Source organism: Drosophila yakuba, chromosome 2L, assembly GCF_016746365.2.
Source record: "Drosophila yakuba strain Tai18E2 chromosome 2L, Prin_Dyak_Tai18E2_2.1, whole genome shotgun sequence".
Classification (NCBI taxonomy): Eukaryota; Metazoa; Arthropoda; class Insecta; order Diptera; family Drosophilidae; genus Drosophila; species Drosophila yakuba.
In genome coordinates, this window is record NC_052527.2 from 10228947 (window position 1) to 10255178 (window position 26232).

The 26232-nt window shown below is 41.8% G+C and overlaps 4 protein-coding genes across 5 annotated transcripts; 2 read left to right on the top strand and 2 right to left on the bottom strand.

Annotated features, from left to right (window-relative positions):
• The first annotated feature begins 1310 nt into the window (after positions 1-1310).
• On the top strand, positions 1311-1731 carry LOC6527442. Its single transcript, XM_002088498.4, has one exon. The coding sequence runs from the start codon at positions 1354-1356 to the stop codon at positions 1645-1647; it is 294 nt and encodes a 97-aa protein (XP_002088534.1). The 5' UTR covers positions 1311-1353; the 3' UTR covers positions 1648-1731.
• Positions 1732-2006: 275 nt separating this feature from the next.
• On the top strand, positions 2007-2508 carry LOC6527441. Its single transcript, XM_002088497.4, has one exon. It carries the CDS (start codon positions 2067-2069, stop codon positions 2385-2387), a length of 321 nt encoding a protein of 106 aa, XP_002088533.1. The 5' UTR covers positions 2007-2066; the 3' UTR covers positions 2388-2508.
• A 7655-nt stretch (positions 2509-10163) lies between these two features.
• LOC6527440 lies at positions 10164-14590 on the bottom strand. The gene is made up of 4 exons (XM_002088496.3): positions 14414-14590; positions 11729-14353; positions 11156-11604; positions 10164-11098 (listed from the first exon to the last, which is right to left on the bottom strand). Exons 1-4 carry the CDS (start codon positions 14450-14452, stop codon positions 10258-10260), a joined length of 3954 nt encoding a protein of 1317 aa, XP_002088532.1. The 5' UTR covers positions 14453-14590; the 3' UTR covers positions 10164-10257.
• A 10281-nt stretch (positions 14591-24871) lies between these two features.
• LOC26535359 lies at positions 24872-26119 on the bottom strand. 2 transcript variants are annotated; one of them, XM_015199128.3, is made up of 5 exons: positions 25850-26119; positions 25702-25792; positions 25545-25637; positions 25355-25490; positions 24872-25293 (listed from the first exon to the last, which is right to left on the bottom strand). In XM_015199128.3, the coding sequence occupies exons 1-5, from the start codon at positions 25991-25993 to the stop codon at positions 25248-25250; spliced, it is 510 nt and encodes a 169-aa protein (XP_015054614.1). In that variant the 5' UTR covers positions 25994-26119; the 3' UTR covers positions 24872-25247. The 2 variants fall into 2 exon arrangements, with proteins under 2 accessions (XP_015054614.1, XP_015054613.1); XM_015199127.3 differs by having other exon boundaries at positions 24872-25490.
• Between the last annotated feature and the right edge of the window lie 113 nt (positions 26120-26232).

Here is a 26232-nt window from a genome sequence, read left to right on the forward strand (position 1 = left end):
GACTGTCGTACTTTTATGTCGGAGTGCCTGGGCCATTTCAGTTGTATCTTTTTAATGGCACTTGCTAAGGTTCTATACACCTAGAAGTGGGTATTCACGATGGCTTGAAAAACACTGAACAAAACTCAAAACCCAGTTTGACTTGCTGCGCCGCTGGTATCGGGAATTTTTAAAGGCTAACAAGTCGAACAAGAAGATAGCAGAAAATAAACAAAAGCTAAAGAAATTGTCTGAAATTTACAAAGATATGTATTTTTAAAGATATAAATATTTTAAATTTCAAAAATATAAAAACCAATCTGTATTAAAAATTAAATAACTGCACAATAATTATAAATTATTTTGTGGAGTGCTTTTAAAATGACTGAAAACGATCCGTGTAAAAGCTAACGCTGATTTCAATGGCGCAGTCTTAGACTCCAATGATGATGATGCAAATGAGCGACATATTTGCAGACAAGTCCACCAGCAATTCGGAGGATGGGTGAGTGGGTGGACTGGTGCTTTGCCGGAGGATAATGAGCTGCAGCCCCCGTGAATCGAGTCTGGTGGCCCATCTAATGGCGTTGTTCGCAGGTTGGTGGTTAGGAGGTTGAATGCTGCAGCTTTGGCAGCAGCGATTCAGCACCGTTTTGCTGATGCGGCACACTCCAATGCCATAAAAGGGCATTAACCTCGTGAGTAGATTGCATGTTTTTACCACAGGTTTTCGTGGATGGGCTCCTGGTTTTTGGGGTGGCAAAGTGCGCTTGTACTGGCAGCCGAGTGCGCGCGCTTTGGAAAATTGAATAAAGTGCCGGAGGAGCCAAAGAGGCAAGGTTTGAGGCAACGAAGCGGAGTAAAGTGCTCGATGTTCGCAACCAAGTCATTTAAGGGTTGCCGACAGCACTCACTGCGGCCCACAAGGAAATCAGTCGCTAAGTACAGTCACTTTGCTAAGTTTATGATCTTGTATTTAGAGTATAACCTCTGACTATAATTTCGAGCTTACTAACACTTCTCTAGCAACTGACAGATGATTGGCATGGCCGAGAATTTTCTTCACAGACATTGCAATTATTTCGAATTAATCATAGACTTACTTGCATGACTGTTGATCCGCAAGTGGCAACGAGTCGTATGCGCAATGCTTGTTGACTTGGTCTGCGATGATTCAGATTGAATGGATGAGGGGACTCCAGCACCGCCCAACGCATAAATATGAATGAGGAAATCCAAGCAGCTTGCCACTTGGGCTTAGCCCAGACTGGATTTTCCAGAATTCCACTGAACTTATTACCGACCAACACGATCCATATAAAAACGAAAGAAACTGCAACTAGATATGCAGTTGCCGGCAGAGCAGTGAACAGTATGAAGAGCCACATTATTCCATTGGTTCTCCTACTGGGAATCATTTGTGCGGCTCCAATTGCCGCCCATCCGCACGACCTCATTGCAGATCCGGAAGATTCTACGTACGAATCCTTGGCTGATTCCGGCAGTGGTTACAGCAGTGCCGAAGAGTTCATGACTGCCATGGACGAGCTGGTCAGACGCTGGCAGGAGTACGATGCAGCCCATGAGAACTCAACCGATTACCCAAGTGTTGATGACGATGAGACTACCTTGGATTTCACGGATATTACCACCCAGCCTGCGATTTAATATTGAAATTATTAGTATTGCATGTCAGTCTTTCTAAGTCACCCTCTCCTCATGTCTATGAATAAACTAGTTCTTCAATAATAATTATTAAGTAAAATAATAAGTGGGTTTGAATTCAATCAAGGGACCATATCATATTTATTTTAGTGAGAATTTAGCCCCTTCAGCAATTTCGATATAAGAGTTCGCATTAAGTACTAGTCATATATTGAGTTCAGTAGCTCGTTTAGTATACTAATTTAGCTTGTAGTTGGTTCGCAATGTTCGTCGTAAAGCTGGAATTTCCCACACTCACCTCAGTCTAAAAGTCTTAAAGCAATCATTTAGAACTGCTGATAACCCAGGGCTAGGCTATAAAAGCCAAGCTCAAGAGCCGACTGACATTCAGTCAACTGCAGCCAGAGCTAATCGAAAGAAAAATGCAATCCATTCTCCGACTGCTGGTGCTGTTTGAATTGATCTATACCGCGATCGGTGCATCGGGTATATTTCAGAATATAAACCTGGGTGGCGAGGCAGGAAGAACACGATCTTCAGATGGCAACCTCGACTGGAGCGATAGTGTTCACAGTTCTGATGTCGATAGGACCCTGAAGCTTCTGGAATCATTGGATAACAATGGGAATGATAGAAATAATTGGGGCAACGATGCCGCAAGGAGTTCTGGATTCGATATCGATAGATCCGGAGGTGACTCAAGTGAAGCCGCTCGTGGATTCCAGTTTATAAGCACAGGCTAAGCTTTACGATGCTAAAATACTCAATCTAAACAAAGTATATGTTTCTTTCATGTTTATAATCAAATTTATTGAAAGACTAACAAATAGGTATAATAAAGAGATATCGCTTTTATTGCTTTAACTAACAAATTTATTATTTTATGACCTAAACTATTCTAACAAATCCAAAAAGCCTTGACCCATTTCCAACTTACTTTCGCTTGTGCAATCATTAAGAAAATCCACTTTTACTGTCGAGTTAAAATTGCGCCCCTCACTAAATGTATTTAATCGAACAGCTTATGCTAATTAGCTGAATAATAAATAGAAAAAAACGAAACCAATTTTGAGCTTAGAATAGAAATACTATGACGATGAAAACGAAAACAAAAAGAAATTAGCATATTTATGCGATTTTATGGTCTAACCAACGTTCTGTGTTAATAGCCGAGTTTCAGTCTTCAGCCATAGCGTTAACCAGTTATACATAACTATAACTAAAAGAAGGCTATCAAGAGAAATGAAATCGATTTCCGCATCATGAATACATTTTATTCAGTGCTAATCAGAGGAAAATGTTACGCAAGACCTTATCAAAAATAAGGTAATTAGCTCTTACCTCTGAAAATTCTAGTTACTTTTTTACTGGCCTTTTATCAAAACGACAAATAAAATATTAGTTCCTAAACGTACAACAAATCTCAATTTAATTACCCAGATTACAACGTAATTTCTATCTCGACAAATCAATCAAAAACAAACATCAAACAAAACAATCAACTATTTTGATTGCAATGCAATCAATTACTATGCAAATTCTCTGGGCACAAAGTTACGACTGTATTCGTATAATTAAACAATTTTACGTTTTAATTTTGACTTAAATTTAAATGATTGCTTGTGCTAGTTATTTGCCCAGTTAAAATAAGAATTACAGCAGCGAATTCGAGGTGTAAATAATGGAAACCGCACAATTGTGCTGCGTTTTTGCCACAGGACAAACAGCAGGTTTCTGTTTTAAATTTGCAATTATATTTAAACGTTTCCCTTATTAAATTCACCCCATTTTCCACACACACACACTTTAGTGAAAGCGCAGAGTTTTCTCAGTCACATTAAATGAATTTTAATTGGGGCTTTAATCCTCATAAGTAAATAAACACACAAATAGCCGAAAGGATGTAAATTTCCAAAGGGTGGAAAATCATGGAAAACTCGCACGACGAGTCGCGGTAAATAGAATGTGGTAATAATGCCATTAAAACTGGAGAACGTAATGATAAACGTGAAATAATTTGAAAAGTATGTTAGCTGCCGGCTATGAAAACTCGCTGGGTGTCACAACACAATTGCCCTTTGAGTCGGATTTAAGAACTCGATTACGTATACGCAACGTGGGCACAGCCACATTGTCCCCATGCCCAACGACAGACACAAGAACGGAATTAGAATCGGGCTTTCAATGAGATAAGCCAGCTCCAGCCAGCCAGTTGAGGAGATGGCAGAGGTGGAGGTCATAAAAAGGGCGGAATTGAAAGAAATGAGCGCTAAGCACTCGAAATATGAACTGATGACACAGACGGCGGCAATCTTAAAGTACATTCTTAAATCCGAAAGTCAATGATACTAGAAGTTAAAGCTGCCACGGAATCGGATGCGGATTCGGATTGGGTTTCCACTTCCCCCATTCCCATTTCCATTCCCATTTCCAGTCAGCAGCATCAGCAGAGCTTTTACGCAGCCAACTGATTAAATTTATTTATTATGTCACTCCGAGTCTGTGTCTCACTAAATGGATGGATGGCTGGATGGATGGCTGGTGCCCCTCCTCCAAGAGCTTACTTTATTGCCTGTTCTAGCTCTTAAGACCCATAATGGCAGAGCAATCGTTGGCTTAAGTCGCCCTTCGGTTCCACGTCCCCTCGTTGTTTTCTTATCGATGGGGGGCAAATTGAATTTGGACTGCTGCTTATCAGCCTTTTGTTTACTTGCTTATCGGGTATCCCAAATCTCTGCAAATGATACGAGATATACTGGCTCTGTGCCAAATACTTTGCTGATAACAAAAGTGGAGGCAGCACAAAAGTGCAGTACGTGTGTTGAAAGCACTTTCTTTTGGGTGAAAGTGGAATAAAATAATGTGCAAAAAAATACGAGGTTATTTTATATGCTCTCTATTGTTCTTCGCTTTGTTCTGCATACTTTCCTTATTTCAGAGTAATAAAACATTAGCGCTTCTTGTTTTTAAGTTCAGTTTTTGGTAATTCCCTGATTTTGGTTGTTTCACTTCTACGGAATATTTGTATAATGATATTCTTGATTTCTAAATCATACGTTCTTTATTACAAAGTAATAAAAACTCCGTCTTGGCATTAACCCCCGTGACTGGGGGATTCGATGGGGCCATCGATTGCTGGCCACAATTAATTACCACATGCGAGCAAAACAAATTCTGCATTTACCTGTTTTTCCTCTTTTGCATTCGCCCAGACAATTAACACAGGCAGCTTGATGATTGTTGTTGTCGCTGTTGTCCCTCTGCGATTAACAAATGCAAAAATAATTATAATTAATGCAGAGTTTTTGGCCTTGAACTTGCATAACCTGCTGTTCCTCTCCCTCTCGCTCTTCGACGTAATTACTTTGTGGTGGTTCTGCTTTTTGGCCAGGCCAACAAAATCGTCATCGGCAGCGGCATCGGCATCGGCATCGGCATTGTCATGACCAGTTCGTGGGTGAGCCGCAGCGCCAAACAAATTTCGCATTCATATTTGTTTAGTCGCCACAAAAAAGGAACAAAAAAATGAAAAAAAAAAAAGAAAAAACGTTGCTTAGCATTTAAATATTTTCAGCTTCGTTGAGCAGCGCGATGCAACTGCAAAAAAGTGGGGGCAATAGATAGGAAAACTCAAATTCATACTGCTAACTAATATCTTTCTGCTCGCTTCTCTGGCCAAGTTCAAGGTGAGCATTTGCCGCGAAACTTGGCAAATTTCTGTGGAAACATCCATATACGATCTCCCGCTTATTACTCACCTTTGACAAGGCCCCAAAACGATCGTGAGTATTAGCCTGACTCAGAAATCGTGGGGGGGTTGGACAGAGGCGGAGAAAAGGGGGGCGGCAGATCAGTCAAGTGCAGCCAGCCCAGCTCATCTTTCTCACCTACTCTGCTCGCTAATTAATAACTCAGCCAAGTCGGCGGCGGCACTAAATCATACTGCATGTATTCGAACAATGGAGTATAAGTTTGTAGTTGGGTTTGCATTTTACTGGAATCTATTACCCAGCTGAAGAGATCGGGTTCTTACACATAAATGCAACAGAGTTGAAAGCTGGGAGAAGAAGATACTAGTGTTGCCTTTGTAATAATCATTAAACTGTCGGGCTATTCATATGTAATATTCATTGGAAATTAATTAACCTAAGCACTTGTAGAAAAAGACCGCAAATAAATACTTTACTACTGTCTGGGTGTTAATGTGGCTTATTACTATTCAATTATTCTTTAGCAATTATAATATACATGTCTATACAAAGAAAGAGACTAAAATAGATTCTGCGCCCAATTGGAATCATATAGCAAATAGTTCTTAATCATAACCATAGAGTTCCCCCTATTCGATGCACCACTGACCCACTTGCATCATGAATGCGGCGCCTTCTTCTCCCGAGGGCAAAAAGTCAACCTGCCTTGCCCCGCCCCCCATATTGCCCCATTATCATTCCATATTTGCCTCCGCAGTTCTTATGCAACATTTGCAGATGCAATTCTTTTGAGTTCGCTCTCGATTTCTCGTTTTTCGTTTCTCGTTTCTCTGCTCTTTGCCGGCTGCAGTTTTATTGCTAAATTAAGTAATTGGTACAAGAAGCCGCCTTCGCATCACATCCGCCGCCCTCCCATCCCTTTCCTCCGGCAGAGCTGCATTCGCTTTGGATTCTGCAATCTAAATGTTCTGCTATGTTTGCCTTTGTGCGAGTATCTGGGTATCTCTGGCCGAGTATCTGTATCTATTAGACCGCTGGCGGCTTCGTATCTGCATCTGGGCATCGCGGAGCGGCACACAATGAGAAGCGCGCTCTGTGCTCTTCTTTGGCATTCTACTTCTGCCTTCCATGGCGAATGTATTTTGCAGATGCAATTGGCGAAGTGGTGAGGGCAACAGGGCGTATGCTGAATGCGGGTTCGAGGCAAAAACCAAAATAATGTAAATATACAAAAGGAAAACGAAGTCAAAGAGGCCAGGCGGCGAGCAAAGCAAGTACTTAGAATGCGAGTGTGGGTTGTGCAACTTTGGCAGATACTGCAGAGAAAATGGTATCGCTTCTGCTACTTGCATTCTAAAGATTCTTTTGGGGCATCGTTCTTTTCACATATGCATACTCATCTCGCTCCTTTCGAGAATCAAAGCAAACAAATTCAAAGAAATTCGAAACTGAACCGAAACTTTTTATGGCATCCAAATGGCCAGACGTAAAATGGCATTACGAATTAATAAATAAAATAAAATGGGGGGTGAGATACCATAAAATGAAGCACGCAAAGCAGATGAACTGAAATTCCCAAGGTCGCTGGCAAAAGAACTTTTTGTTAGCGTGTTTATGAAGATTTCTTAACTTACTTTTATTTTTTTTTTTTTTTTTTGCTGGTGCTGCTCATTTTTCGGTTCTTCTCGGTTTGTTTAAAGAAGAATTAGTCGGTCGATCAGCGGAAGCCCGTTGGGAACTGGAATTTCGGGACTCTCAAACGAACTGAGTTCTCGAGAGTTGGGTAAATGGAGTCTCAGGTAATGCGACAAATGAAAGGAAAAAAGCTCAGGCCGAAAAAAGTTTAATTTCAGTGCTAATTAAAGACGCCGGATCGAAGCCAGCTCAGAATGCTGTATATTCAGATGTATGTGCACATTTAGCCAACTGAATTTATGTGCACGGCTTTCTTTGAATTGCGCAGCAGCCACGATTCCGAGATCTCTGTTCTGGGATTGGGATTGCTGAACCCTGTCCTTGACCCCAATGATATCAGAAAGCACCCATGAGCACCCATGAGCACCCGCTCCTTGTTTTCTCAGAGTTCTATAAAAAGCACAAACGAAACATCAGTTAAGACTAATTGAGTTTGGCTAAAATTGGTCAAAATGCGCAGCAAGCGGCCAAGACAAGAGCACCTACTCTGACCAATTCAATCGGATACAATCCAATCCAATCCAAGCCAATCCGAGATTCGCCTCAACGAATCCATCAACGACAAGCAGCTCGCCACGATGACTGCTGCAAAAAGTCACCTTTTGGCACCTATGTATATCTACCTGCCGGATGACATCACCGCGTCAGCAGCGACGACAATTACTCGGAATACAAATAAAGAATTGCGACCCCAACTTGGTCGCAGGCTATCCTCCCAAGCTGGCAAACTGCAGCGCGGAGCATGACATGGCACCAAATGGCCACGGAACGAACTCGAACTCGAAATCGGAATCGCAGCTGAGTGCCACGCCAAGCAGGCACCCAAAGAGGCAAACAACCAAACAAACAAATAAGCTAACAAACAATCGTTGAATCGAATTCGTTGTCCAAGAGGCGGTTTTAGAGCCAAGTCAAGATCGATGCTGCAGGGGCTCCATAAATGGCTAAGCCTGTGCGCTGATTACTCATACGCCATGTGGCCTGTGGAAAAACTTGATTCCATCTGCCTGCATTTGCAAGCGTGGAAGTAGGATACTTTTTTGGTTGAATTAATGTATATGTATATAACTATGATTATTTAATAATACAGAAATATAATAATACCGTATACCGAGTAATTAAACTTCATCCAATAGGCATTGTGTATAGTATAAACAAATCTCACATTGGAAAAAATCCATGGTACAAAATATGCATATAATATCAAAGATCCCATTGAGTGCTAAACTCTTAATAGGGTTAAATCACGCTTAGGGCTTTGACAATTCCAAAGATCGATTAATCGATCTATCAATCTTGAATAAACCCATTAAAGCGTCTCTGAATTGAGTTTTTACCACTTCATTAGCTTGAGGGGACTTTGTGGTTGGTCATAGAAACACTCCATGATTAATGACCGAACTTGTGTCTGCTCTACGTTCACTTAATTGGTTAATTAATTTGTGTAAATTTTTGTAAATATTAAGTCGTTTAAGTGACGCACTCCTCCGCCCTTCAACTCTTTTTTCCCCCCTCTACCAGCCCACCGAAAAAGGAGAGGTTTGTGCCCCATATAGTAATAACAACCAGTAATTAGGCTTTCGCAGTTTTGTTTGCCTTTTGTTTGCGTCTTTTTCTGTTTGCAGCTTGTTAACTTTGTTTTGTTTGAGATCACTTTTTGGGGTTCACCCCTTTGGGGCCCGCCCTTTCCCTTCACACCCCCCATCCAACTGAGTGTTGGCACTCAAGTGGCAATTAGTGTTGACATTCATTAGCTGTGATTAAAATGAGATCAGATTGCGACCGGCGATGACGAGCAGCACGTGAGAGGAGGGCTGACCGCCGGACCACGCCCACTGCCGAGCTGCTCCGAAAGGCGTGTGATTCACACGATGAGTATGGCAAAGTAAACTAAATTCGGCTCATTAGCTACATCAGCTGCTCGTCTTTGAAAAACATTGATATACTTAACAGCTACGAACTTTTAAGGAGTAAAGATTATATTAACAGGTCAAATATATATTTAAAATAAAACAAATTCATTATAAATACCAATTAAAAATAAGTGCCCTTATGTATAGCATTTTTAAGTGCACTTTATAATTAGTTTCAACCGATTTAAATTTAAGTGATGTGAATCGAAGTGAGGCGAAATGGAGTGAGCCAATTAGAATGCCTTCAGTTTGGCTAATGACAGCAATGCAGTGCTGAGGATTCGGAGGAAAATAAGTCGCAATTCGCTGGAATGATGATGATTGTTCTGCTGCAGAGTCTTAGCGATATATATAGAGATGTACCTCACAGATGTGAAAGTATCTGTACAGCTGCACTACTTTGATCATGTGTAGTCTACGCCTCTCTTTCTGGCTTTTTGTGGACTGAATTGAAATCTGCATCTGCACATCACATTTAGTATGGAAAGCAGAAGTGAAATACCAAAGAACCGAGAGGAAGAGAGGAGCACAGAGCACACTTCTCATTCTGCAATGCCCAGATGCAGCGGTATAATAGATACGCATACTCAGATACTTCTGCAGATACGCGGCAATCACAGCGGGGCAAGAGAGGTGGGGGTTGAAGAGATGGCGGCTTCTTGTACCAATTACCTAATTTAGCAATAAAACTGCAACCAGCAAAAAGCAGAGCACAGCGAAACCGATGCAAATGTTGCATAAGAACTGGCGAGGCAAATATGAGATGATATTGAAGTAATATAAGAGGCAAGAAAAGGCGGTTTGACTTTTTGTCCCCTGGAGAAGAAGGCGACGCATTCATGATGGAAGTGGGTCAGTAGTTCTTCGGAATGGAGACTTTTACTTAGCGATCTTGTAACTTTTGAGTACTTGACAAAAGACTACTTCATTCTAATGAAATATTTCATATATTGGTCACTCTTTACGATTCAATTATACCCATAAACTGAGTCACTCCACCTTACTTATTCTTTCGCGAGCTGTTTTTATTTTTTAATTAACAAGCCCCGTGGGCGAGTTCGGATGATCTCAGGTTAATACTCTGGAAGAGAATCTCACGGGTCTCCAGTTTTTTTTGTCAAAGGTGAGATGTTTTTGGGGTGACTAATATGCGTTCGTTTTTTCAACGACCCTGAACCCAAACGCAATTAAAATGGCTTGGTTAATGCAACTTAAAAAAAACGAGTGTACATTTGCCTTGTTCTGAAACGTAATACAAGATGGTATCTGAACAGAAATCTATAGGGTAAGCCCTTCTAGAGCAGTATTTTCTCGCATTTACATGGATGCTCGCCCACAGAATCACCTCCTGTGTTCAGGATTAGTTTTCTCATGTCGTTTAGGGAATGCTTGATGGCTTTGCCAAATCGTATGACGTTGATTTGTGGGCAACTCTTCCAAGCGGAGATGGCGAAGATGATCTTTTTTTCCTGTGGGTTGTAGCAGACTCCATATCCATCGGACAGCAGTGGTCCGTATGCCATGAATCCTTCGTGGGAGGTGGCTACCTGAGAGGTGAAGAGTTGAAAGGTCACCGATCTGACGTAACCCTTGGACCGAAAGAATTCCGGTAGTGGCATTCCATTTTCCAGAGCCATCGCCTGTAGGCCAAACAAATGCCGATCGATGCCCTGTCCATTAATGGCCTCTTTGATCAACCTTTCGTGGGCATCCACCGCCTTCTGAAGTGCAGACAATTTCTCACTCATTGAAGCCGTCTGCGATTGCATGGCCATGAGGAAGGCCTTGGATTCATTGGACGTGGATCTAATGGTTTCAGTGCGCCCCTCATGGAAGATCCTTAGGTGAGCGGACTCATACTGAGCGGGTAGTTTCTGGTGCATGGAGTGGTAGGCCAGACTGAGGGCCATCTGGATGTAGCTATCCGGATTCAGACCCTGCGCCTTGATGAAGCACTTGCCATGGCACTCGAACTGCATCACATTCACCTGCAGCTGGCTGGCGATCCTCTTAATATTTCGCCTTGCCTGGCACAACCACAAATTGATGCACTCGTTCACTGGCTGGAATTTCAACAGGGTGGACGTGACCTTCTTGTCCGCCTCACAGCCACCGCAGCCATAGTTCTCCTCATGGCTGAAATACAAGATATATTTGGCTTTAAGTAAAAATATATTTTATAGATATACTTACACCTTCTGCTGCACAAAGTCCATCAGCATGGCGAGTGGCTGGCAATCCGCGGGCGAATGTTCATAGCAAAATCCGGCCAGGCCATTTGGATTGACTATCAGCTGAATGGTCTTGTCCATCCAACGATTGGCGCTGTTCTGACGCACTCCACCACCGTGGAGGAGCTGATGGGCCTGGACAACCCTCTCCTCGCCCTTCAGAGTGGGTACACACTTGTCCAGACAGACCACGAACAGGGACTGCTCAATGGTCTCCACGGTATCTGCGTTTCCATGAAGTCGACAGAGTACTGTATACGCCTCAGCCCAGTTGCTTCTATTGTCGTGGGTCAAAAGGCCAAAGTGTTCGCCTACTTCAAGTGGACATTCAAGTATATCCGCCAACGCGTCTTTCAGTGTATGCACATGCAACAATGTTCCACTTTCGGAGTAAATGGGCAACTTAAAGTACTACGAACGAGATAAGGTAAGCCAATTATACTGTTAAAATTTAGATCAAGAAGTAGAACTTTTTAGGATTGCTGTATTTCAATAGTTCCAAATACTGATTAAAGATTATTTTCTTAGTACTCACATTATTATTATATACGACCACAATATAATCGGCATCATTGTACTGCTCGATGATATCGCAGAATCGACCTGGCTTGCGAACCGTGCCAAAGATCTTGGCAAACTGGCTGTTGTCCAGATAATGTTTGCCCATCTTGACCACTGGAATTTTGTTTTGGTCAACTAGCTGCTTGAACTCGCACATACCGTAGATGGCTTTAGCTGTGAAGTTGAGAAAATCATTGGTTCCATCAAACTTCTGAATGGGAAAGGAGAGACCCGGACTGGAGAAGACGGTCAATGGAGCCTGATAGGTCAAATATGCGGAACGTGTCCATCTGGGAGTTAGCCAGTTGTCCGAACGCTCGGCTTCGTTCTCGAGAAGCTCCTGGAGTTGTGTACCTTCGTTGTCCACAAACTCCTTGGTCACCTTCCGTTGCACTTTGAGTTCCTCTTTGCTAAGAAATGGCTCAATACTGCTTAAATAACTGGCGATACTTTGCTTGAGCGGAAGTGCTGGAAACTTTTTTAACTTGGGTTTCGTACTTGGATCGTTGTTGGCATCGGCTAGGTGACGCACCCTCGATTCCTCACATTTCTTTGGTATTTTCTTGGCTTTTGTAGCAGCGCATTGTGTTTTCACTTCGCAATTCGATCTTTTTGGTCCTACATATTTCGGCTCTGAAGAAACTGGTGTAGGAGATTTTACTTTTTGCTCAGTAGATGTTCTGATTTCTGTCTTAGAAGTTGCAGGCCAAGGCTGTAAAGCTGGAGATTCCTTGGCTTCTATGCCTTTTGGCATTGGTGCTTTTTCTGCTGTGTGACTGCGAACTTTGGGTGCAGGTTTCTCCGGATCAGAAGTCACAGGAATTTCCTTGACTGGTGGTGCAGGAGGCGGTGGTTCTACGGAAGCCTTCGTCTTTGATGCATCGGATTTCTTAACAGCTTTTTGCGGAACAACGTTTAATTTGGCGTTATTCGATCTATTCTTTTTAGCTTTACAGGAATCGGATCCTGATTGGCAAATGTTGACCACCTTTTTACCGCATGGACTTTCATCCTTGGCTGATCCCCTTGGGCCATCCCGGCAGGGATTTCTTCCAATGGGAAAAGCTGACATCAGTGGCATGGAAAAACGGGAAGTTGACAGCTCTGGTAGCTCTTTATTCTTTGGTTGTACGATAGCTTTAGGAGCCGGTTTAGGAGAAGCACTGGATTTAACCGGAGGACTCCTTGTTTTAACCGGAGGACTCTTTGGTTTAACCGTAGGCTCCTTTGGATTGACAATACCCTGCCTCATTGACTTTTTCTTTGGAGGTTTGGCTTTTGGTACGACACTTTCCGGAGGTTTAGGTGATCCACTTGGTACAGTAGCTGCTTTTTTAATCGGAGCTGCATTTTTGCTAATTTCCGTTCGATTCCTATCGTCTTTCTCGGCTTTTTGTAGTGGCTTTGGATTCGAGGCTGCACATTTAGGTCCTTTCTTTTCATTCTTCCCATCAACGCAGGGATTTCTGCCCAATGGAAAAGCCGTATTCGACGGCATAGAAAATCCAACCTTGGGATTTGCAGAGGATTTTTCTGATGGAGGTTTATTCGAAGGTGTATTTGCGATCCTTGGCTTTGCAGGATCATTTTCCTTTTTCTGTGCACCTGATGCACTAGAATCGACGGTTTTAGGTGGATTTTTTGGTTTGGGTTTTGAAGGTGGCTTTTTTTTAGCCGGTGGTTTGTGTTCACCTTCCGATGAGGTGCAAGGTTTGGGTTTGGGTGGCGGACATTTAGATTTTGTAGTTTTTTTGCCGTCTGTACAGGGGTTTCTTCCCAAGGGAAAAGCGGATTTTTGGGGCATGGTAAATCTCTCATTGAGAGAAGTTGAACTTGGTGACACTGGAGGTTTCTTTGCAGCAACAGATGGTTGGGATTCGACAACCGATGGTTTTGATGCAGGCTTTGTTGAAGGCTCTTTTAAAGCACTTCTTGGTTGATTTGTTGAAGGCTCTTTTAAAGCACTATTTGGTTGATTTGTACTATTTTCCTGTAGTAGTGATGTGTTCTTTGCAGCAATAGATGGTGGAGAGTCGCCAACCGATGGTTTTGATGCAGAAGTTGGAGGCTCCTTTAAAGCACTGGTTGGTTCGTTTGTACTATCGTCCTGCAGTATTAACGTCCCCTTTCCCATGACTGACTCTGTGGATTGATTGTTATCTCCAATGCAATCTTTACAGTTCACAATCATTATTTCCGAACTATACTCAAAACAGTTCTTGCAGTTGAATACTTCCGGAGCTTTTGAGTACACCAACTCCGGTTCCAATTCGCTTTTCAATAGTGTTTTGCTCTCCTCTTTTATAGGAAGAGTATTTTTGGTAAATGCCTGGCTGCTGGAACCAGTAGATATCTGACCCATGGATTCAAGTTTTAATGGATTTTTCGGCTTGCCACCGTCAACAGAGTTTTTCGCTGATGCCAATGCCCGACAAATTAGATCCAAAGTTGGAGTTTCCGGTGGTTTTCCTTTGCCTGATAGAAATCGTGCGGAAAGTGCTAATCGGTGGGTCCTGATGACATTCCTTGCTACATCGTAGAGCTGCTGAGGAGGTAGATAGGAACTGCCCTTGTGGTGCCATCGTATCCGGTGCTTGCACTGGTAGTGATCACATTTAGATAGACAGTTTCAAAGTGTCTAGAAGAACGTGGCACTTACGAGGTTCAGAAAGCATTTGGTGCCCAGAAGGACTCTCATTTCGCGATTTCAAACAAGGCCTAATTTAGTTGGTGTGGGCCGAAAGGTATTGTATTTTAGAGGGGTGCTTATTTTAGGAAGAACATTGCTTAAAGTTTAGACATTTTTCTGAAAGCCAAGTCTTTTGCATGATTGATACATATTAAATTGAACACCTTAATATTAAATTTTCATCATATCATATTTTCATTCTTATCAGTAATTTCGCTTACATATTAAATAATACAGCTTAATATGAAATTTTCATCATATCATATTTTCATTTTTATCAGTAATTTCGCTTGAAGGAGTATAAAAACCTTTTACTCAGCATGATAGTTTTTCTCTTAAAGTTGATCGTGCACTTCCCGAAATCAATTTAAAGTTTCTTTAAAGTGTTTTGCCATTAACCTCGAAATTGGAGCAGAGCAAACCAACTTTGGCGTCGCTTCATTAAACCAAAGAACTGGCTGCTGTTGCACATCCACCGATGCATCGGCTCACTTCCAAGTTCCGCGAATCGGGAGCGGTGGACACAGAACTGTGGAGCAGTGGAGCAGTGGATGGGGCATCTCTGGGTAGGAGGAAAAATATTAACAAAATCAACACATCGGAGGCCTCGGGTTGATTGCTTTGCCAAGTGAAGTAGCCATATTATGATTATTGCGAACTCGCCTCTCAACTCTCCGCAAGTGACGCAAACGAAGCCGAGTCCGCTTGGGGCTTGCAAAGAAAATGTAAAAAAATAAATGCAATAATTGCATATTGACCCATTTTCTTAACAATGCATTGCGAAGGGCGGCGCTCGAGGGGCGGGGCAGGGTAATGGGCCGGGCAGGGAGTGTTTGCAGGTTACGCATGCGTGAGCGTTGCCTTCATTTAATTAGGCGGCGACACCTGCGCGGAGACGGAACCGAAGTTCCAGTCTCAGTCTCAGTCTCAGTTCCAGTCGCAGTCGGAGTCGCAGTTGCCGTCTCAATTGCAGACGTCGCCATCAATCAGCAAATCAGCGAACGAGGCAAACAAGGTGGCAAGTGAGGCGTGAAAACGGCGAACAAAACTGCAGAAAAACATAAAAATAAGCCAGGGAGAGGTGGTTTTCGTTAAAGCTATTATATACCCTGTAGAGCCATCTATAATGTATCTTGAAATTTTTATTTAAGGAAGATTTGATTTTGTATTAAATTATTTATTTTTGTGATTAATAGTGTGGCTTAATCAAAACTATTAATTTTACGGAAAAATATTATTTTGAAATAAATGTATTGTAAATTAGAACGAATTTTAAATTAAAAAAATTTAAAAACTACAAAATAAAAGCACAACATAAAACCTTTCTTTAGATTAAAAAAAGAACACATTAATAAAATCAAATCATTGAAAATGAATTTGTATAGAGTTATAACCCCATTATAGGGTATCGCAACAGTGAGATGCTGAAATGAAATGAAAACGAAAACGCAGCAAAGAGTGCTGCACAAATGAAATCGAGATGGGGATGCTGATGGGAGTCGGGGATCGGGGGGAGTGGGTCTTAAGGGGGCGGAATCGGGGCCGAGGGGCGTGGTGTTTAAGCTCATTTGACAATGAAGTGCTTTGAGCCTGACGACTGCGTTTGGGCGCGTTTTTATTGTTTGCCTGCCCCACTTTGCGTACAGCGGCGATAATTGACGCCACGGTGGCTGCAACTGCAGCACCACCGCATCACCGCCGCATCAGCACCACTGACAGCAACAACAAAGCCGGCAAATGCAGGGCCACCGTCACCCGATGGCCCACAATTTGGACTGCACTTTATTAAAGTGCCCATTGGAATGGAGCCACTCAATGCCCAATACCAAGTACGAAATACCCAATAGCTAATACCTAATACCCCCAATCCCAATCCAGAGCCCAAAGTGCGTCGCGTGTTTGCGTGAGTGTTTTTCACTTGAGGCCATCATCATCAGCAGCCTCGTGGAGCATTTTGCCTGAATTGCATTTGTCAGGTGTTATGCAATAGAGGTTGCTGGCTGCCACGTCAATTGGCAACCCAGCGTTGATGCAATGGTGCAATGTGGGCGAAGGGCAGTGATTTGGGGTTCTACTCGCAGGCGAGCACTGGAAAAATCACGGAAAAACCTTAGCTATGCTTCAGAATTATAGGAACTAGATTAGTGTTGCACTTGAAGTCTACGCAAAAACGGTAACTCGTATTATTTCTATGATTTTCAGTTTGGGTACTTAAAAGTTGTAACCACAAAGTACACAAGTGAATTGAAACTTTTTCCATTAGTTATATAAGTTTTGATTACATTTATCTGTAGACTTATGTGTAATTTTATTAAGCCAATTTTTTAGGAATTGTATTTAATTTAGAGTTTCTGTAGAGTTATGTGTAATTGCATTAAATCAATTTGTTCGGAATTCTGTTTAATTTAGAGTTTCTGTAGAGTTATGTGTAATTTCATTAAACCAATTTTTTAGGAATTGTATCTAATTTAGAGTTTCTGTAGAGTTATGTGTATTATGAGTTAAGTGAACGGGGAAACCAATTTGTTTCTTGAAAATACGAAATTTCGGAAAGAGAATGTTTTAATAAAATGGACAAAACTCCCTCAATATCCTCGTTGGCTGTACATATCACTTGCTAAAACCCCAAGCGAAGAAAGGAATTTCAATCTGGAAATAAGCCATTCCTTCTCCGTTTTCCTCTGATCCCGCTGGCATCATTATTCAATCCAAGGCTTTGTGCAAATTCCGCTCTACAATGGCAAAGGAAAATGTTGATGTGGCATGGCGTTTTTGTTGGTTTATTGTTGCCTTTTCTCTGGCACTGGGTAAATGCGAATTTCCTGTGCATTGTTTTGAACTGTTGGCCAAATGATCTGCCCCCTGGTCGCTCGATGTGTTCGCAATCCACCTGATGACCTCAGCACTTCCAGAGTTGCAATTAGTAGAAAAGTAATTTTCGTTTGGTTTCTTTATTGTTGTTTTGCGGTTGCTTTTTTTTCGCCTCACCCATCCCCTGACAGCCTCCACCAAAAAGCGACTCTTAAATCTCTGCTCAGCGATGCTGAAACAAAAAGCATTCTAACACCCTTTGTTTGGCTGGTTAGTTGGAAAACGCACATACATCTGTACGACTAACCGAAACTCGGTTGGATGCATGATTAATGTCCGCATTGAGTCATGTCCGAGGAGCGTGGAACCAATGGAACTGGGCGCCGTAAACCGAAATTAAAAAGCGACAGAGCTTCGCTCAGGTTTCGTTGATAACGCCGAACTCATCGAGCAATGGACAGCCAAATGGTGGCACGTGTAAACCCGAGACGTGGATTAGAGGGCCTCCAACTTCTCAGCTCAACGAGTTAATTTTTATCGCCCTGTGACACACACAGAACAAGCCAAACAACCCACGTAACCCGACGAGACCTCAATCGCAGCTCCATCGTAAATCCACTGCACTTCTGCTCCCCAAAGGGGAAAGTGCCCTTCTCCAAAGAAACCAGCACTCGGCACGTACTTGCATTTTGGAGTTCGGATTTTGGGTTGGGTGCCGTCCTCCTCCTTGGTTCCACTTCTCTGTTATCTGCCAAATATTTGGCACAAGAGTCGCCATATCTTTTGGCTGAGATTCCGATTCGAATTCAGATATCCGATAAGTGAGAATTGATAAACAAAAGCAGTCCAAATTCAATTTGCCCTCCATCGATAAGAAATCGGGGAAATGGGAATGGGAAGCAGAGCAAAGACTTTAGCCAATGATTTTCCTGTCATTATGAGACTTAAGAGCTACAAAAGGGCATCAAATCAGACGTTCAGAGCCATCATCTGTACCAGAAGACACAAACATGGAGTGACATAGTAAACAAATGTAATCAGTTTGCCGAGTGGAAATCTTCCGCTGTCGCTGGAATCGGATTTTTGGGCCGCTTTAATTTTGTGTGTCGACTTATCATGGTTTTTGTGGGCCCCTGGCTTCTGGTTTTCTTAAAGACTAGATTTTCGAGCGATGAGCGGCAGTTTTTGTTTCAATTTTGCCCCTGCTGGCGACCTCTTCCATCCTCCAAAGAGCTGGCTTATCTCTCCTTGGCCCAGCTTCTTGTGTATTTTGAGACATTTCCAGCGAATCTAAGACAATCTGACTCGGCCACGCTGCGTATGCTTAATCACGGCCCGATTGTCGGAGGTCAACTGTGGGGCACAAGAAGTGTGTGTTGTGGAACTATTTGTGGCTCCTCAAATTACTAAACCATTTGAAATCGTATCAATGCCGTTGTGCAAGCGATTCCATTTTCATTCATCGATTCCCCGATTCCCCGATTCCATTGACCCAATTTTAGATGATACCCAATTGACGATTCTAGTCCTATGCGATAATTAACTTTTACTTTCTGCCGTTTCGTCGCGCGCTTTTTATTATTATTTTTTTATTATTTCGTCTGATTTTGGCTGTGCGGCAAACAAGTCCATTAAACATTCACACAATTTATGCAAATCAAATGAAGCTGAAATTAATTCTAAACAAATTCAAGCGAACAGCGCAGAATGTTTACGTTCGCTTCGTGCGGCACTTGACTAATTAACATATTTATGCGATTTATGCGAAGCGCCTCTTCATTTCAATATCGAAGACAAGTCGAGAGCTCCCTCTTCGCCCTCGCCGGCTAGATTTTCCTTCCATGTAATGTGCTAATTGGAACTCACCTGTCCAGTTGCACCTGTATCTGTATCTGTATCTGTTGGCCAGCGCGGGGTCTTCAAGGACTGTTTGTAAATGAAATTTGTAGTGTTCGCTTCCGCTTTGGGGCTCTTTTTTCATCGTTATTGTAATTCTTGGTGGGTTTTATAAGCGTATTTGAAAACCAGTTGGCAACCTGTTGGCCAGAGTTCTTAGTATCTATAAATTACATTTTATACTCGACTCGATGACGACGATAATGATGATTGGGTGGCGGAAAAAGCCGCCTCTAATTCCATACCAAGGCCAATTTACTTAGCAATTCGAGGAATTTTCATTTCATGTCAAGCTTTTGAAGTTCACATTTTCAGATTTTCCGAAGGCATTTTAAGCTTTGCCCCTGCGAAAGATATAAATTTCATTATTGGAGGAGGTTTCCGCGCTGCCATCGTTGTTGCCATTATTGTTATTATTAACGACACAAAAGAAACTCTTCGTCATCGTCATCGACATCGTCAACCAATATATATACATTTTTCGCCCTCCATTATAATTCCACCACGTATGCTGTTGCTGGGATTCAGGACATGAGTCCTGTTTGCATTGCAAATTATATGGCAGACTTCGATGAGGGCAAAAAACCCCATCCTGTCAGCTCAAAGTAAAGGCAAATTGATTTAAGTTGCGGAAAATGAGTGGAAAAGTTAAAAGGCTGTACGAAATACATGCACTCGAAAAGTCGTACGCAGATTGCTCTAATATACATTTGTAGATCTACGAAGCTTTTTATTCAAAACAAATCAAAGGCAGGTGTCCAATTCAATGCAAAACAAATTTCGCTGAATTATATATAAGCTACATAATTGTGCGAAAGCTCTGAAACGGATTTCAATACCCAGCCGGAATCATTTAATGCCCTTACCCACTTAAGAGTGGACACAACATCCGTAGAGGAGCACCATGCGTTGAATGCACATGGCAGCTGCCGCCGAGCCGAAAACCATCTGGGGAAATGTCGCGACGGGAAAATAATAAAAAATAAAATGGGTGGAATAAGGAATATATTGAAAAGAGAAATATATCTCAAAGAACAATACGCAAATTAATCACCACCCACATACGAGTCGCATTGCCATGTGACATTCGTTAGCCGTTTTCTCCACAAAAATGCGACAGTCCAAAGTATTTTGCATTAACATAAATTTTATTGCGTATACGCAGCGTTGCAGTGGCATCGAGCAGACGGCTGTTACGATTTTTTGGGGATTCGCCGATTCGGAAACGCCGGTGAGAATGTGCCACTGCCGCAAACGATTTTAATATTTATAATTTGGCCAGCGATGGCATTGTCCGTTGCTGGACGTACACGTTTTGCGCCAGTTCTGAGGAAAACTGTGGCGGTGGTGCGGGAAATGGGGAAAATTGGAAAGTGGAAGGCGGTGGCAGCTGTCGGGAGTCGCTTTCAGTTGGCTACTCACGGCGCCTGGCACAATGACAAATTACGAGTTGAAAGTTGAGTGAACTTTGGCGCGACAGTGTCCACTGTTCTGCCTCTTAATTTGGCTATTTGTAGAGCAGAAAATAGGTACTTGGCATGCAGGCAACGGTTGTTATTGATCTTAAATATATGAAAATCATTGTCAGTTGGATCTTAGAAGTATCTTTTAGAGATCGTAGTTGAATCTTAGAAGTATATTTAAGAGATTGTAGTTGCATCTTACAAGTAGATCGGAGTTCTTAGGATGTTTGCTGTAAGTGTAGAAACAGGAAACATATTTACGTTCTATGTTGATTACTCACAAGTAGAGTGTATCGCACGGTCGGTATAATCTGCATCTTTTTGCTACTTTGGATATAATGTATCTAGTTCTGCGGCCACAGCATCCATGCTATCTGCTCCTCCTGCAGACAGCTGTCAGTGGTTCAATCTTGTGCTCCGACGGTCGAGGCCTTTGAAATTGATGAGGCTTTTGTTGCCGCCTTTGGCAAATGAGGCGCAGATAAGCGTCAACTTTGACGCCCTCTTAAGCATATTTTTTCAGTCGGCCTGATGCTTTCTTAGTTTCCTATGCCGATGCCGATTCCGATTCGGTTTCGTTTTCCCCTTCAGAACTCTGCGTTTTTTGGTATCGCTTTGGATGTCATCGAAACTGTTGCTTCTTCCTTCACACAAGCAAATGGGCGATGGAAAAAGTTTGAGGCGCTCTTTGAGTTTTTGTGCCTCTGACTCGCCTCATTTGAACCCGACGAACCCAGTTCCATTCCCTTTTATTTTTGCTTTTACATATATTTTCGAAGCATTTTTTTTGCGTTGTTTTCTATTTTTTACGTTTTTCTTGTAGTTCTTTTTGTTGTTTGTGCGTGACATATTTGTGTGAGCATTTGACTCTTCGCTTTTCCCCATTTGGGGGCAACCATTTGTTTGCCTGAACGCTTGACTCGGATTTGTTGTCTGGCACTCTATTTTCTCCTTTTCGGGCATGGAAACTTGCCTATCAAGGATGCTAGATGCCACTTAAGGCTTATCATTCTGAGGGATCGATGAGGTTGGCTAAAAAATGGAACCTTTTGACGGCTATGCAAATAACGAAATAGATTTAGGGATGTTGCTTGAAATGTTATAAATTGAGAAAGTCGAAGGAGACATCACAAAAGTCTTTTACTTTTAAAATTTAATCATGTTTTTTTTTGTTAGACATATAAAAACCACATAATTGAAGAATTGTTCTTAGTTATAACAAATTTTATCAATTTGTCTATTACCGCATAATAATGTTAAATATACAATATTGTATATACTTTCGGTATAATGCAGAGTTTTCAAATACATGATTATTTCAAAACTGCAATAGAGCATATAATCTTTGGTCACATTTGTAGTTTTTTCCGACTTTTGCAGTTTATAGCTCCTCGTGCAAACTAGACAGAGACAACACATGCCGTGCGAGAGGGTGGGCAATAGACGGAGGAAGATGGAGCAGCGAAATCATCACTCATCACTACTTGCACTGATTCTGCAGCTGCTGCTGCTGCTGCGGCTGCTACTGCAGTTGCATTCGAGAAAATCCCCCAATGAATAGCAACTTGCAAACTGCATTTGAATTGCAAACCCAGGTCACCCCCGCCCCCCTTGCGGCAACTACCCACATTAGTTTAGCATATGTTTTACATAACTGAGAGTTGGAACCGGAGGATGGGACCATGACTGTTCCCCAAAGCTGAACTGAATCCTGGGCTTATGCTCCACTTCTGGCTGTCTGAACTTTCGGTTTTTCTTTTTCTACTCTGTGTTCCGTATTTTTTATGCGTCAGCCACTACACAGGAAAATATTACTAAGATCAGTTGTAATAATTGCTATATGAAATATGAATTCATCACCCCTTCAACACATAAATCATAAAGCGATATAGTTTACTTGCACCTTTGCACCAGTTTGTTGAACTATGCTATATAGTTTGTTGCGTTATATATTTTGTTTGTAATAGCAACTAATTAGTAAGCAATCTTCAGAAGTATACAATTTATTTCAGTGGATCTCCGTACTTCCTGCTCGCCCTATCGCCCAATCTTTCGGATCGGAATGCTAGTTTCATTTCTGCTACGTCGGATTCGAAGATTGAACGTTTTGGGTGTCCACGAAGTGTACGCAGTTCAACAACAAAATTTATTGAAATGGCAAAAGGAAGACCTTGATCTTTAGATTATCACATCAATAAATGTTTATTCTTTTTCTTTTTCTGTGTTTTTTTTTTTATTTCATATACTTTGTCGCAGTCGTTTTGCCGTTGCTCTTTTTGTTTTAGTTTTGGCGGCGTCTTCAGCATCTTGTCTTCGAGCTCTTGTTGTTCTTGTTCTTGGACGTGAAAGAAGCGAAAACGAAACCGCAATCGAAATCGAAATGAAACGTAAACTGGTGGAACCAGTCGAGCAGCAGATGACCAGATGACCAGCTGAGCGGACGACAAAAAGCCAAACCCACTGAAGTGGACAAGCCAAAAGAACTTCTTCGGCTAATTAAGAGTTTTTTTCTTTTTTTTTTTTTTTTGGCTAGCGCCAGCTAACTCGTATTCAACAGATCTCGATATCCACGTTCTCGCGGCCATTAATTTAAATGCAACTCTATTAGAATCGTCTCATTCTGCATGAAGTCACAGTCATCATCATCATCTGGATTCAAAGCTTGCTTCTCGCATACGTATTCCACAAATGACGCTTACGTGATTACATAAAGACCCATGAAAAGTGATTTGAACTTGAAATCGCTAAATGCGTCATGCAATCGAAACAAAAACCGGCGCTTGCTAACAAAAAAAAAAAAAGAGACTAGAGAAAATCACTGACATCGGTGGAAATAAAAACGTACTAACCATAAAATTGTTACAATGACAACGGACAGGCAAATGGCTAAAACAACGGCAGCAACCGCGCAGTTTGCCAGTAGATCAAATTGAATAACTGCTTTAGCTTTAGCTTCAGCTTTAAGCCAAAACAGTCGCAACAGCAACAACAGCAGTTAGCTATATAACAAGAAGATCAACAAAACCAGGCAATGTTGGCAAGAGCGCATCAATTAGGCTTATAGCCATGTATATATGTATATACCTATCTTTATATACTGCACACTGTGACATTCGTGTTCTTGGCAATGTTGCTGCTGTCACTGCAATTGCTGTTGCTGCTCACTGTTGGTGCTCGCTGTTGCTGTCCGCTGTTAAACGACAATTGCTGTTGTCGTAACAGATGTTGCCGCCTCTGTTTTTGTGATATTGTGATACTGTTGCTGCGACTTTTTGTGTTGCAACGCAGCTGTTGCTGCTGCAGATGCTTATAGTGCGGTTTCTGTGTTTGATTTTCATAAGGCTTGTTCTTATTTGGTAGCTGATCCCCGAGTAACCTGAATTTTAGAGTCTTATGTTGAAGGATGCTTCCAAAACAAAGCCAACATCAACTCCAAACTTCAATTTTTGTGCGACTTATAGGTTTAACTTATCTCAAGAGCGTGGCTTGAAACTTGTTCTGATTATTACGCACAATTTGTACGACTTTCACATTAATTATTCACAAGGACCAAGCAAATTAACCAAATTGCCTCAAACAATTCAATTTCGCAAACAAACGAAATGTCACAGTAGGTTAACTCAGTCGAGAAAACCGTTTAAAGTCCAAACGAATTAGTAGTAAAATATGGGCATTCAGGCGGATGCAAATGCAAATGGAAATGGAAATTCGTGAATGGGATTGTCCGGGGGCTTTTTGGCCCTGGGGGATGGGATGTAGGAGTAGCTTTAGGAGCCGGAAGCGAGATTCTCATGTCCTGTGGATCCGAAATTCGCATGACAATGACAATTATCCCTGGCTTGTGACTATAATGCCACATGCCATGGCCCCCATCGTCATGCCTGTGGGGACACGCCCACACAATGAGGGATAATTGTGAGTTACGCATACGCCAAGTGGGCCCCAGTATGGGTTTGATTTTATTGCCCACAGCCAGGACCCCCAAAGCCAATTTGAGACTGGCCCGAGCAATTTGGACAGAGGAAGCCAAACAGCCGACCGGAAAAAAATGTGAAAATGAAAATGGGCAGAGACACACAAATTTCGGAGGCCCATAGAAATTTCCCAGTTTCCCTTTTTTTTCGGAAGAGGAATCCCCTTCGGTAAATTGAATTGAAGCGTCGCCAGAATGGGCAAGGCATCAATTCAATACCAGGAGGCTGTCTGCGCTCCATATGTGTCTGTGTACACTGTGGAAAAAAAAGTTCCAAGTAATAAATATTTTAGGAAAAGTAATTTATTCTATTTAGATTGTGTAAGTAGCTTAATATTATTTTAAATGTATAAGAATGCTATATATTTTCTTGAAATCAAATGAAATGCAAATGCTAGTATGTAAGTTTAAATTTCTTTTTGTGTCGATATGTGTTCATGTATATATAGATATAAATATGTAAGTGAGTTTTGGGAGCAAGGACACTGAAATCAGCACAATTGGGTTCCTTGAAGGACCCGGGCCCAATCAGTCAAGTGAAACTGTCGTTGGTAATTGATTTTGGTTGGGCCAGCCCAGGCTAATTAAGTTATACGATTTCCTCTCCACGTCTGCAGCTCCTTCATTGATTATGTTGTAATAATTGGCGATAGTTATGCAATTAATTCATGCTGACAGCAACGGCCACGTAATTAGTGATCCCAAACCTGGTTGATGGGGGCATTGTATGCTCCTGGTCTGTTTTTTAAGTGGTATTTCAACACGTACCACTCAAAGCAAAATGCCCTCGCCCTGAGGAAATCCAATTTACTAATCGGGAATGAGAGTGACTCTAGAAAGCGTATTCCCTTGTTTAAATGTGCCGCCAAAGGCGTCCGAGTGCGTGTTAAAACGCGCAATTTAACTACAAAATGTTAAATAGTTTAAATAAAAACAATACTATTTAATCCGTACTTACGATCGTACAGCATGGTCATATCGTTGTACTTGCAGTCATAGGTGATAACTACGTGCTTGTAGTCCGTATACACGATATTGGTATCGAAATACGCTAATAAAATTTAATTTATATTTAAAAAAATACAATTTTGCAGCATGTAACTACCAAAACTTACGACTATTCTGAACATTGTACGATGCACAACGACGTTGATAGACGGGTATATTCACAGGTGTTGTTGCATAAGCGAACCAAACGCCCAGTAACTAATGCAAATCAAAAGTTTATTGAGCAGTTGCTGAGCTCTAGCTTCCACTTCTTACCTTTTTTTTATTCACATTTTTTAGGATTGTAACATTAAGGCATTTCTTTACTTCAAGGGCAGTTACCATACGAGTTCTTTTTGCTGCTTGAGACAAATGCAACAGCCAAAGCAGAGCAACACATATGAAATAGGTCAACTGCATTAGCACAATGTTTTCACAATAGCCTTAAAATGAATATACGGCTATTTGGCTTATCAATTTGGCTTGGCTAATGAATTCGACGCGGACTTTAAAGCGTCTACTTGGCTTTCCAATGTGGTCAAATCTCACGTGTGGCACTCGACCAATGTTTTTAGTTGTATTCGCTGCACTTATTTGACTTTTGTTGAGTGTTTCCATGAGCGAGGGAATTGCAATTGCACAACGAATGACGCCTCAAC

What these genes read in the sequence shown, in the direction of transcription:
- LOC6527442 (XM_002088498.4), top strand. Translation starts at nt 1,354, where the DNA reads ATGAAGAGCCACATTATTCCATTGGTTCTCCTACTGGGAATCATTTGT.
- LOC26535359 (XM_015199127.3), bottom strand. Translation starts at nt 25,993, where the DNA reads ATGCAGTTGACCTATTTCATATGTGTTGCTCTGCTTTGGCTGTTGCAT. An exon ending in AAAATGTGAATAAAAAAAAG is followed by an intron (nt 25,793 to 25,849) that starts GTAAGAAGTGGA and finishes GATTTGCATTAG; the next exon opens with TTACTGGGCGTTTGGTTCGC. An exon ending in GTACAATGTTCAGAATAGTC is followed by an intron (nt 25,638 to 25,701) that starts GTAAGTTTTGGT and finishes AAATTTTATTAG; the next exon opens with CGTATTTCGATACCAATATC.
- LOC6527440 (XM_002088496.3), bottom strand. Translation starts at nt 14,452, where the DNA reads ATGAGAGTCCTTCTGGGCACCAAATGCTTTCTGAACCTC. An exon ending in CCAAATGCTTTCTGAACCTC is followed by an intron (nt 14,354 to 14,413) that starts GTAAGTGCCACG and finishes GATCACTACCAG; the next exon opens with TGCAAGCACCGGATACGATG. An exon ending in GACTTTGTGCAGCAGAAGGT is followed by an intron (nt 11,099 to 11,155) that starts GTAAGTATATCT and finishes CTTGTATTTCAG; the next exon opens with CCATGAGGAGAACTATGGCT.
- LOC6527441 (XM_002088497.4), top strand. Translation starts at nt 2,067, where the DNA reads ATGCAATCCATTCTCCGACTGCTGGTGCTGTTTGAATTGATCTATACC.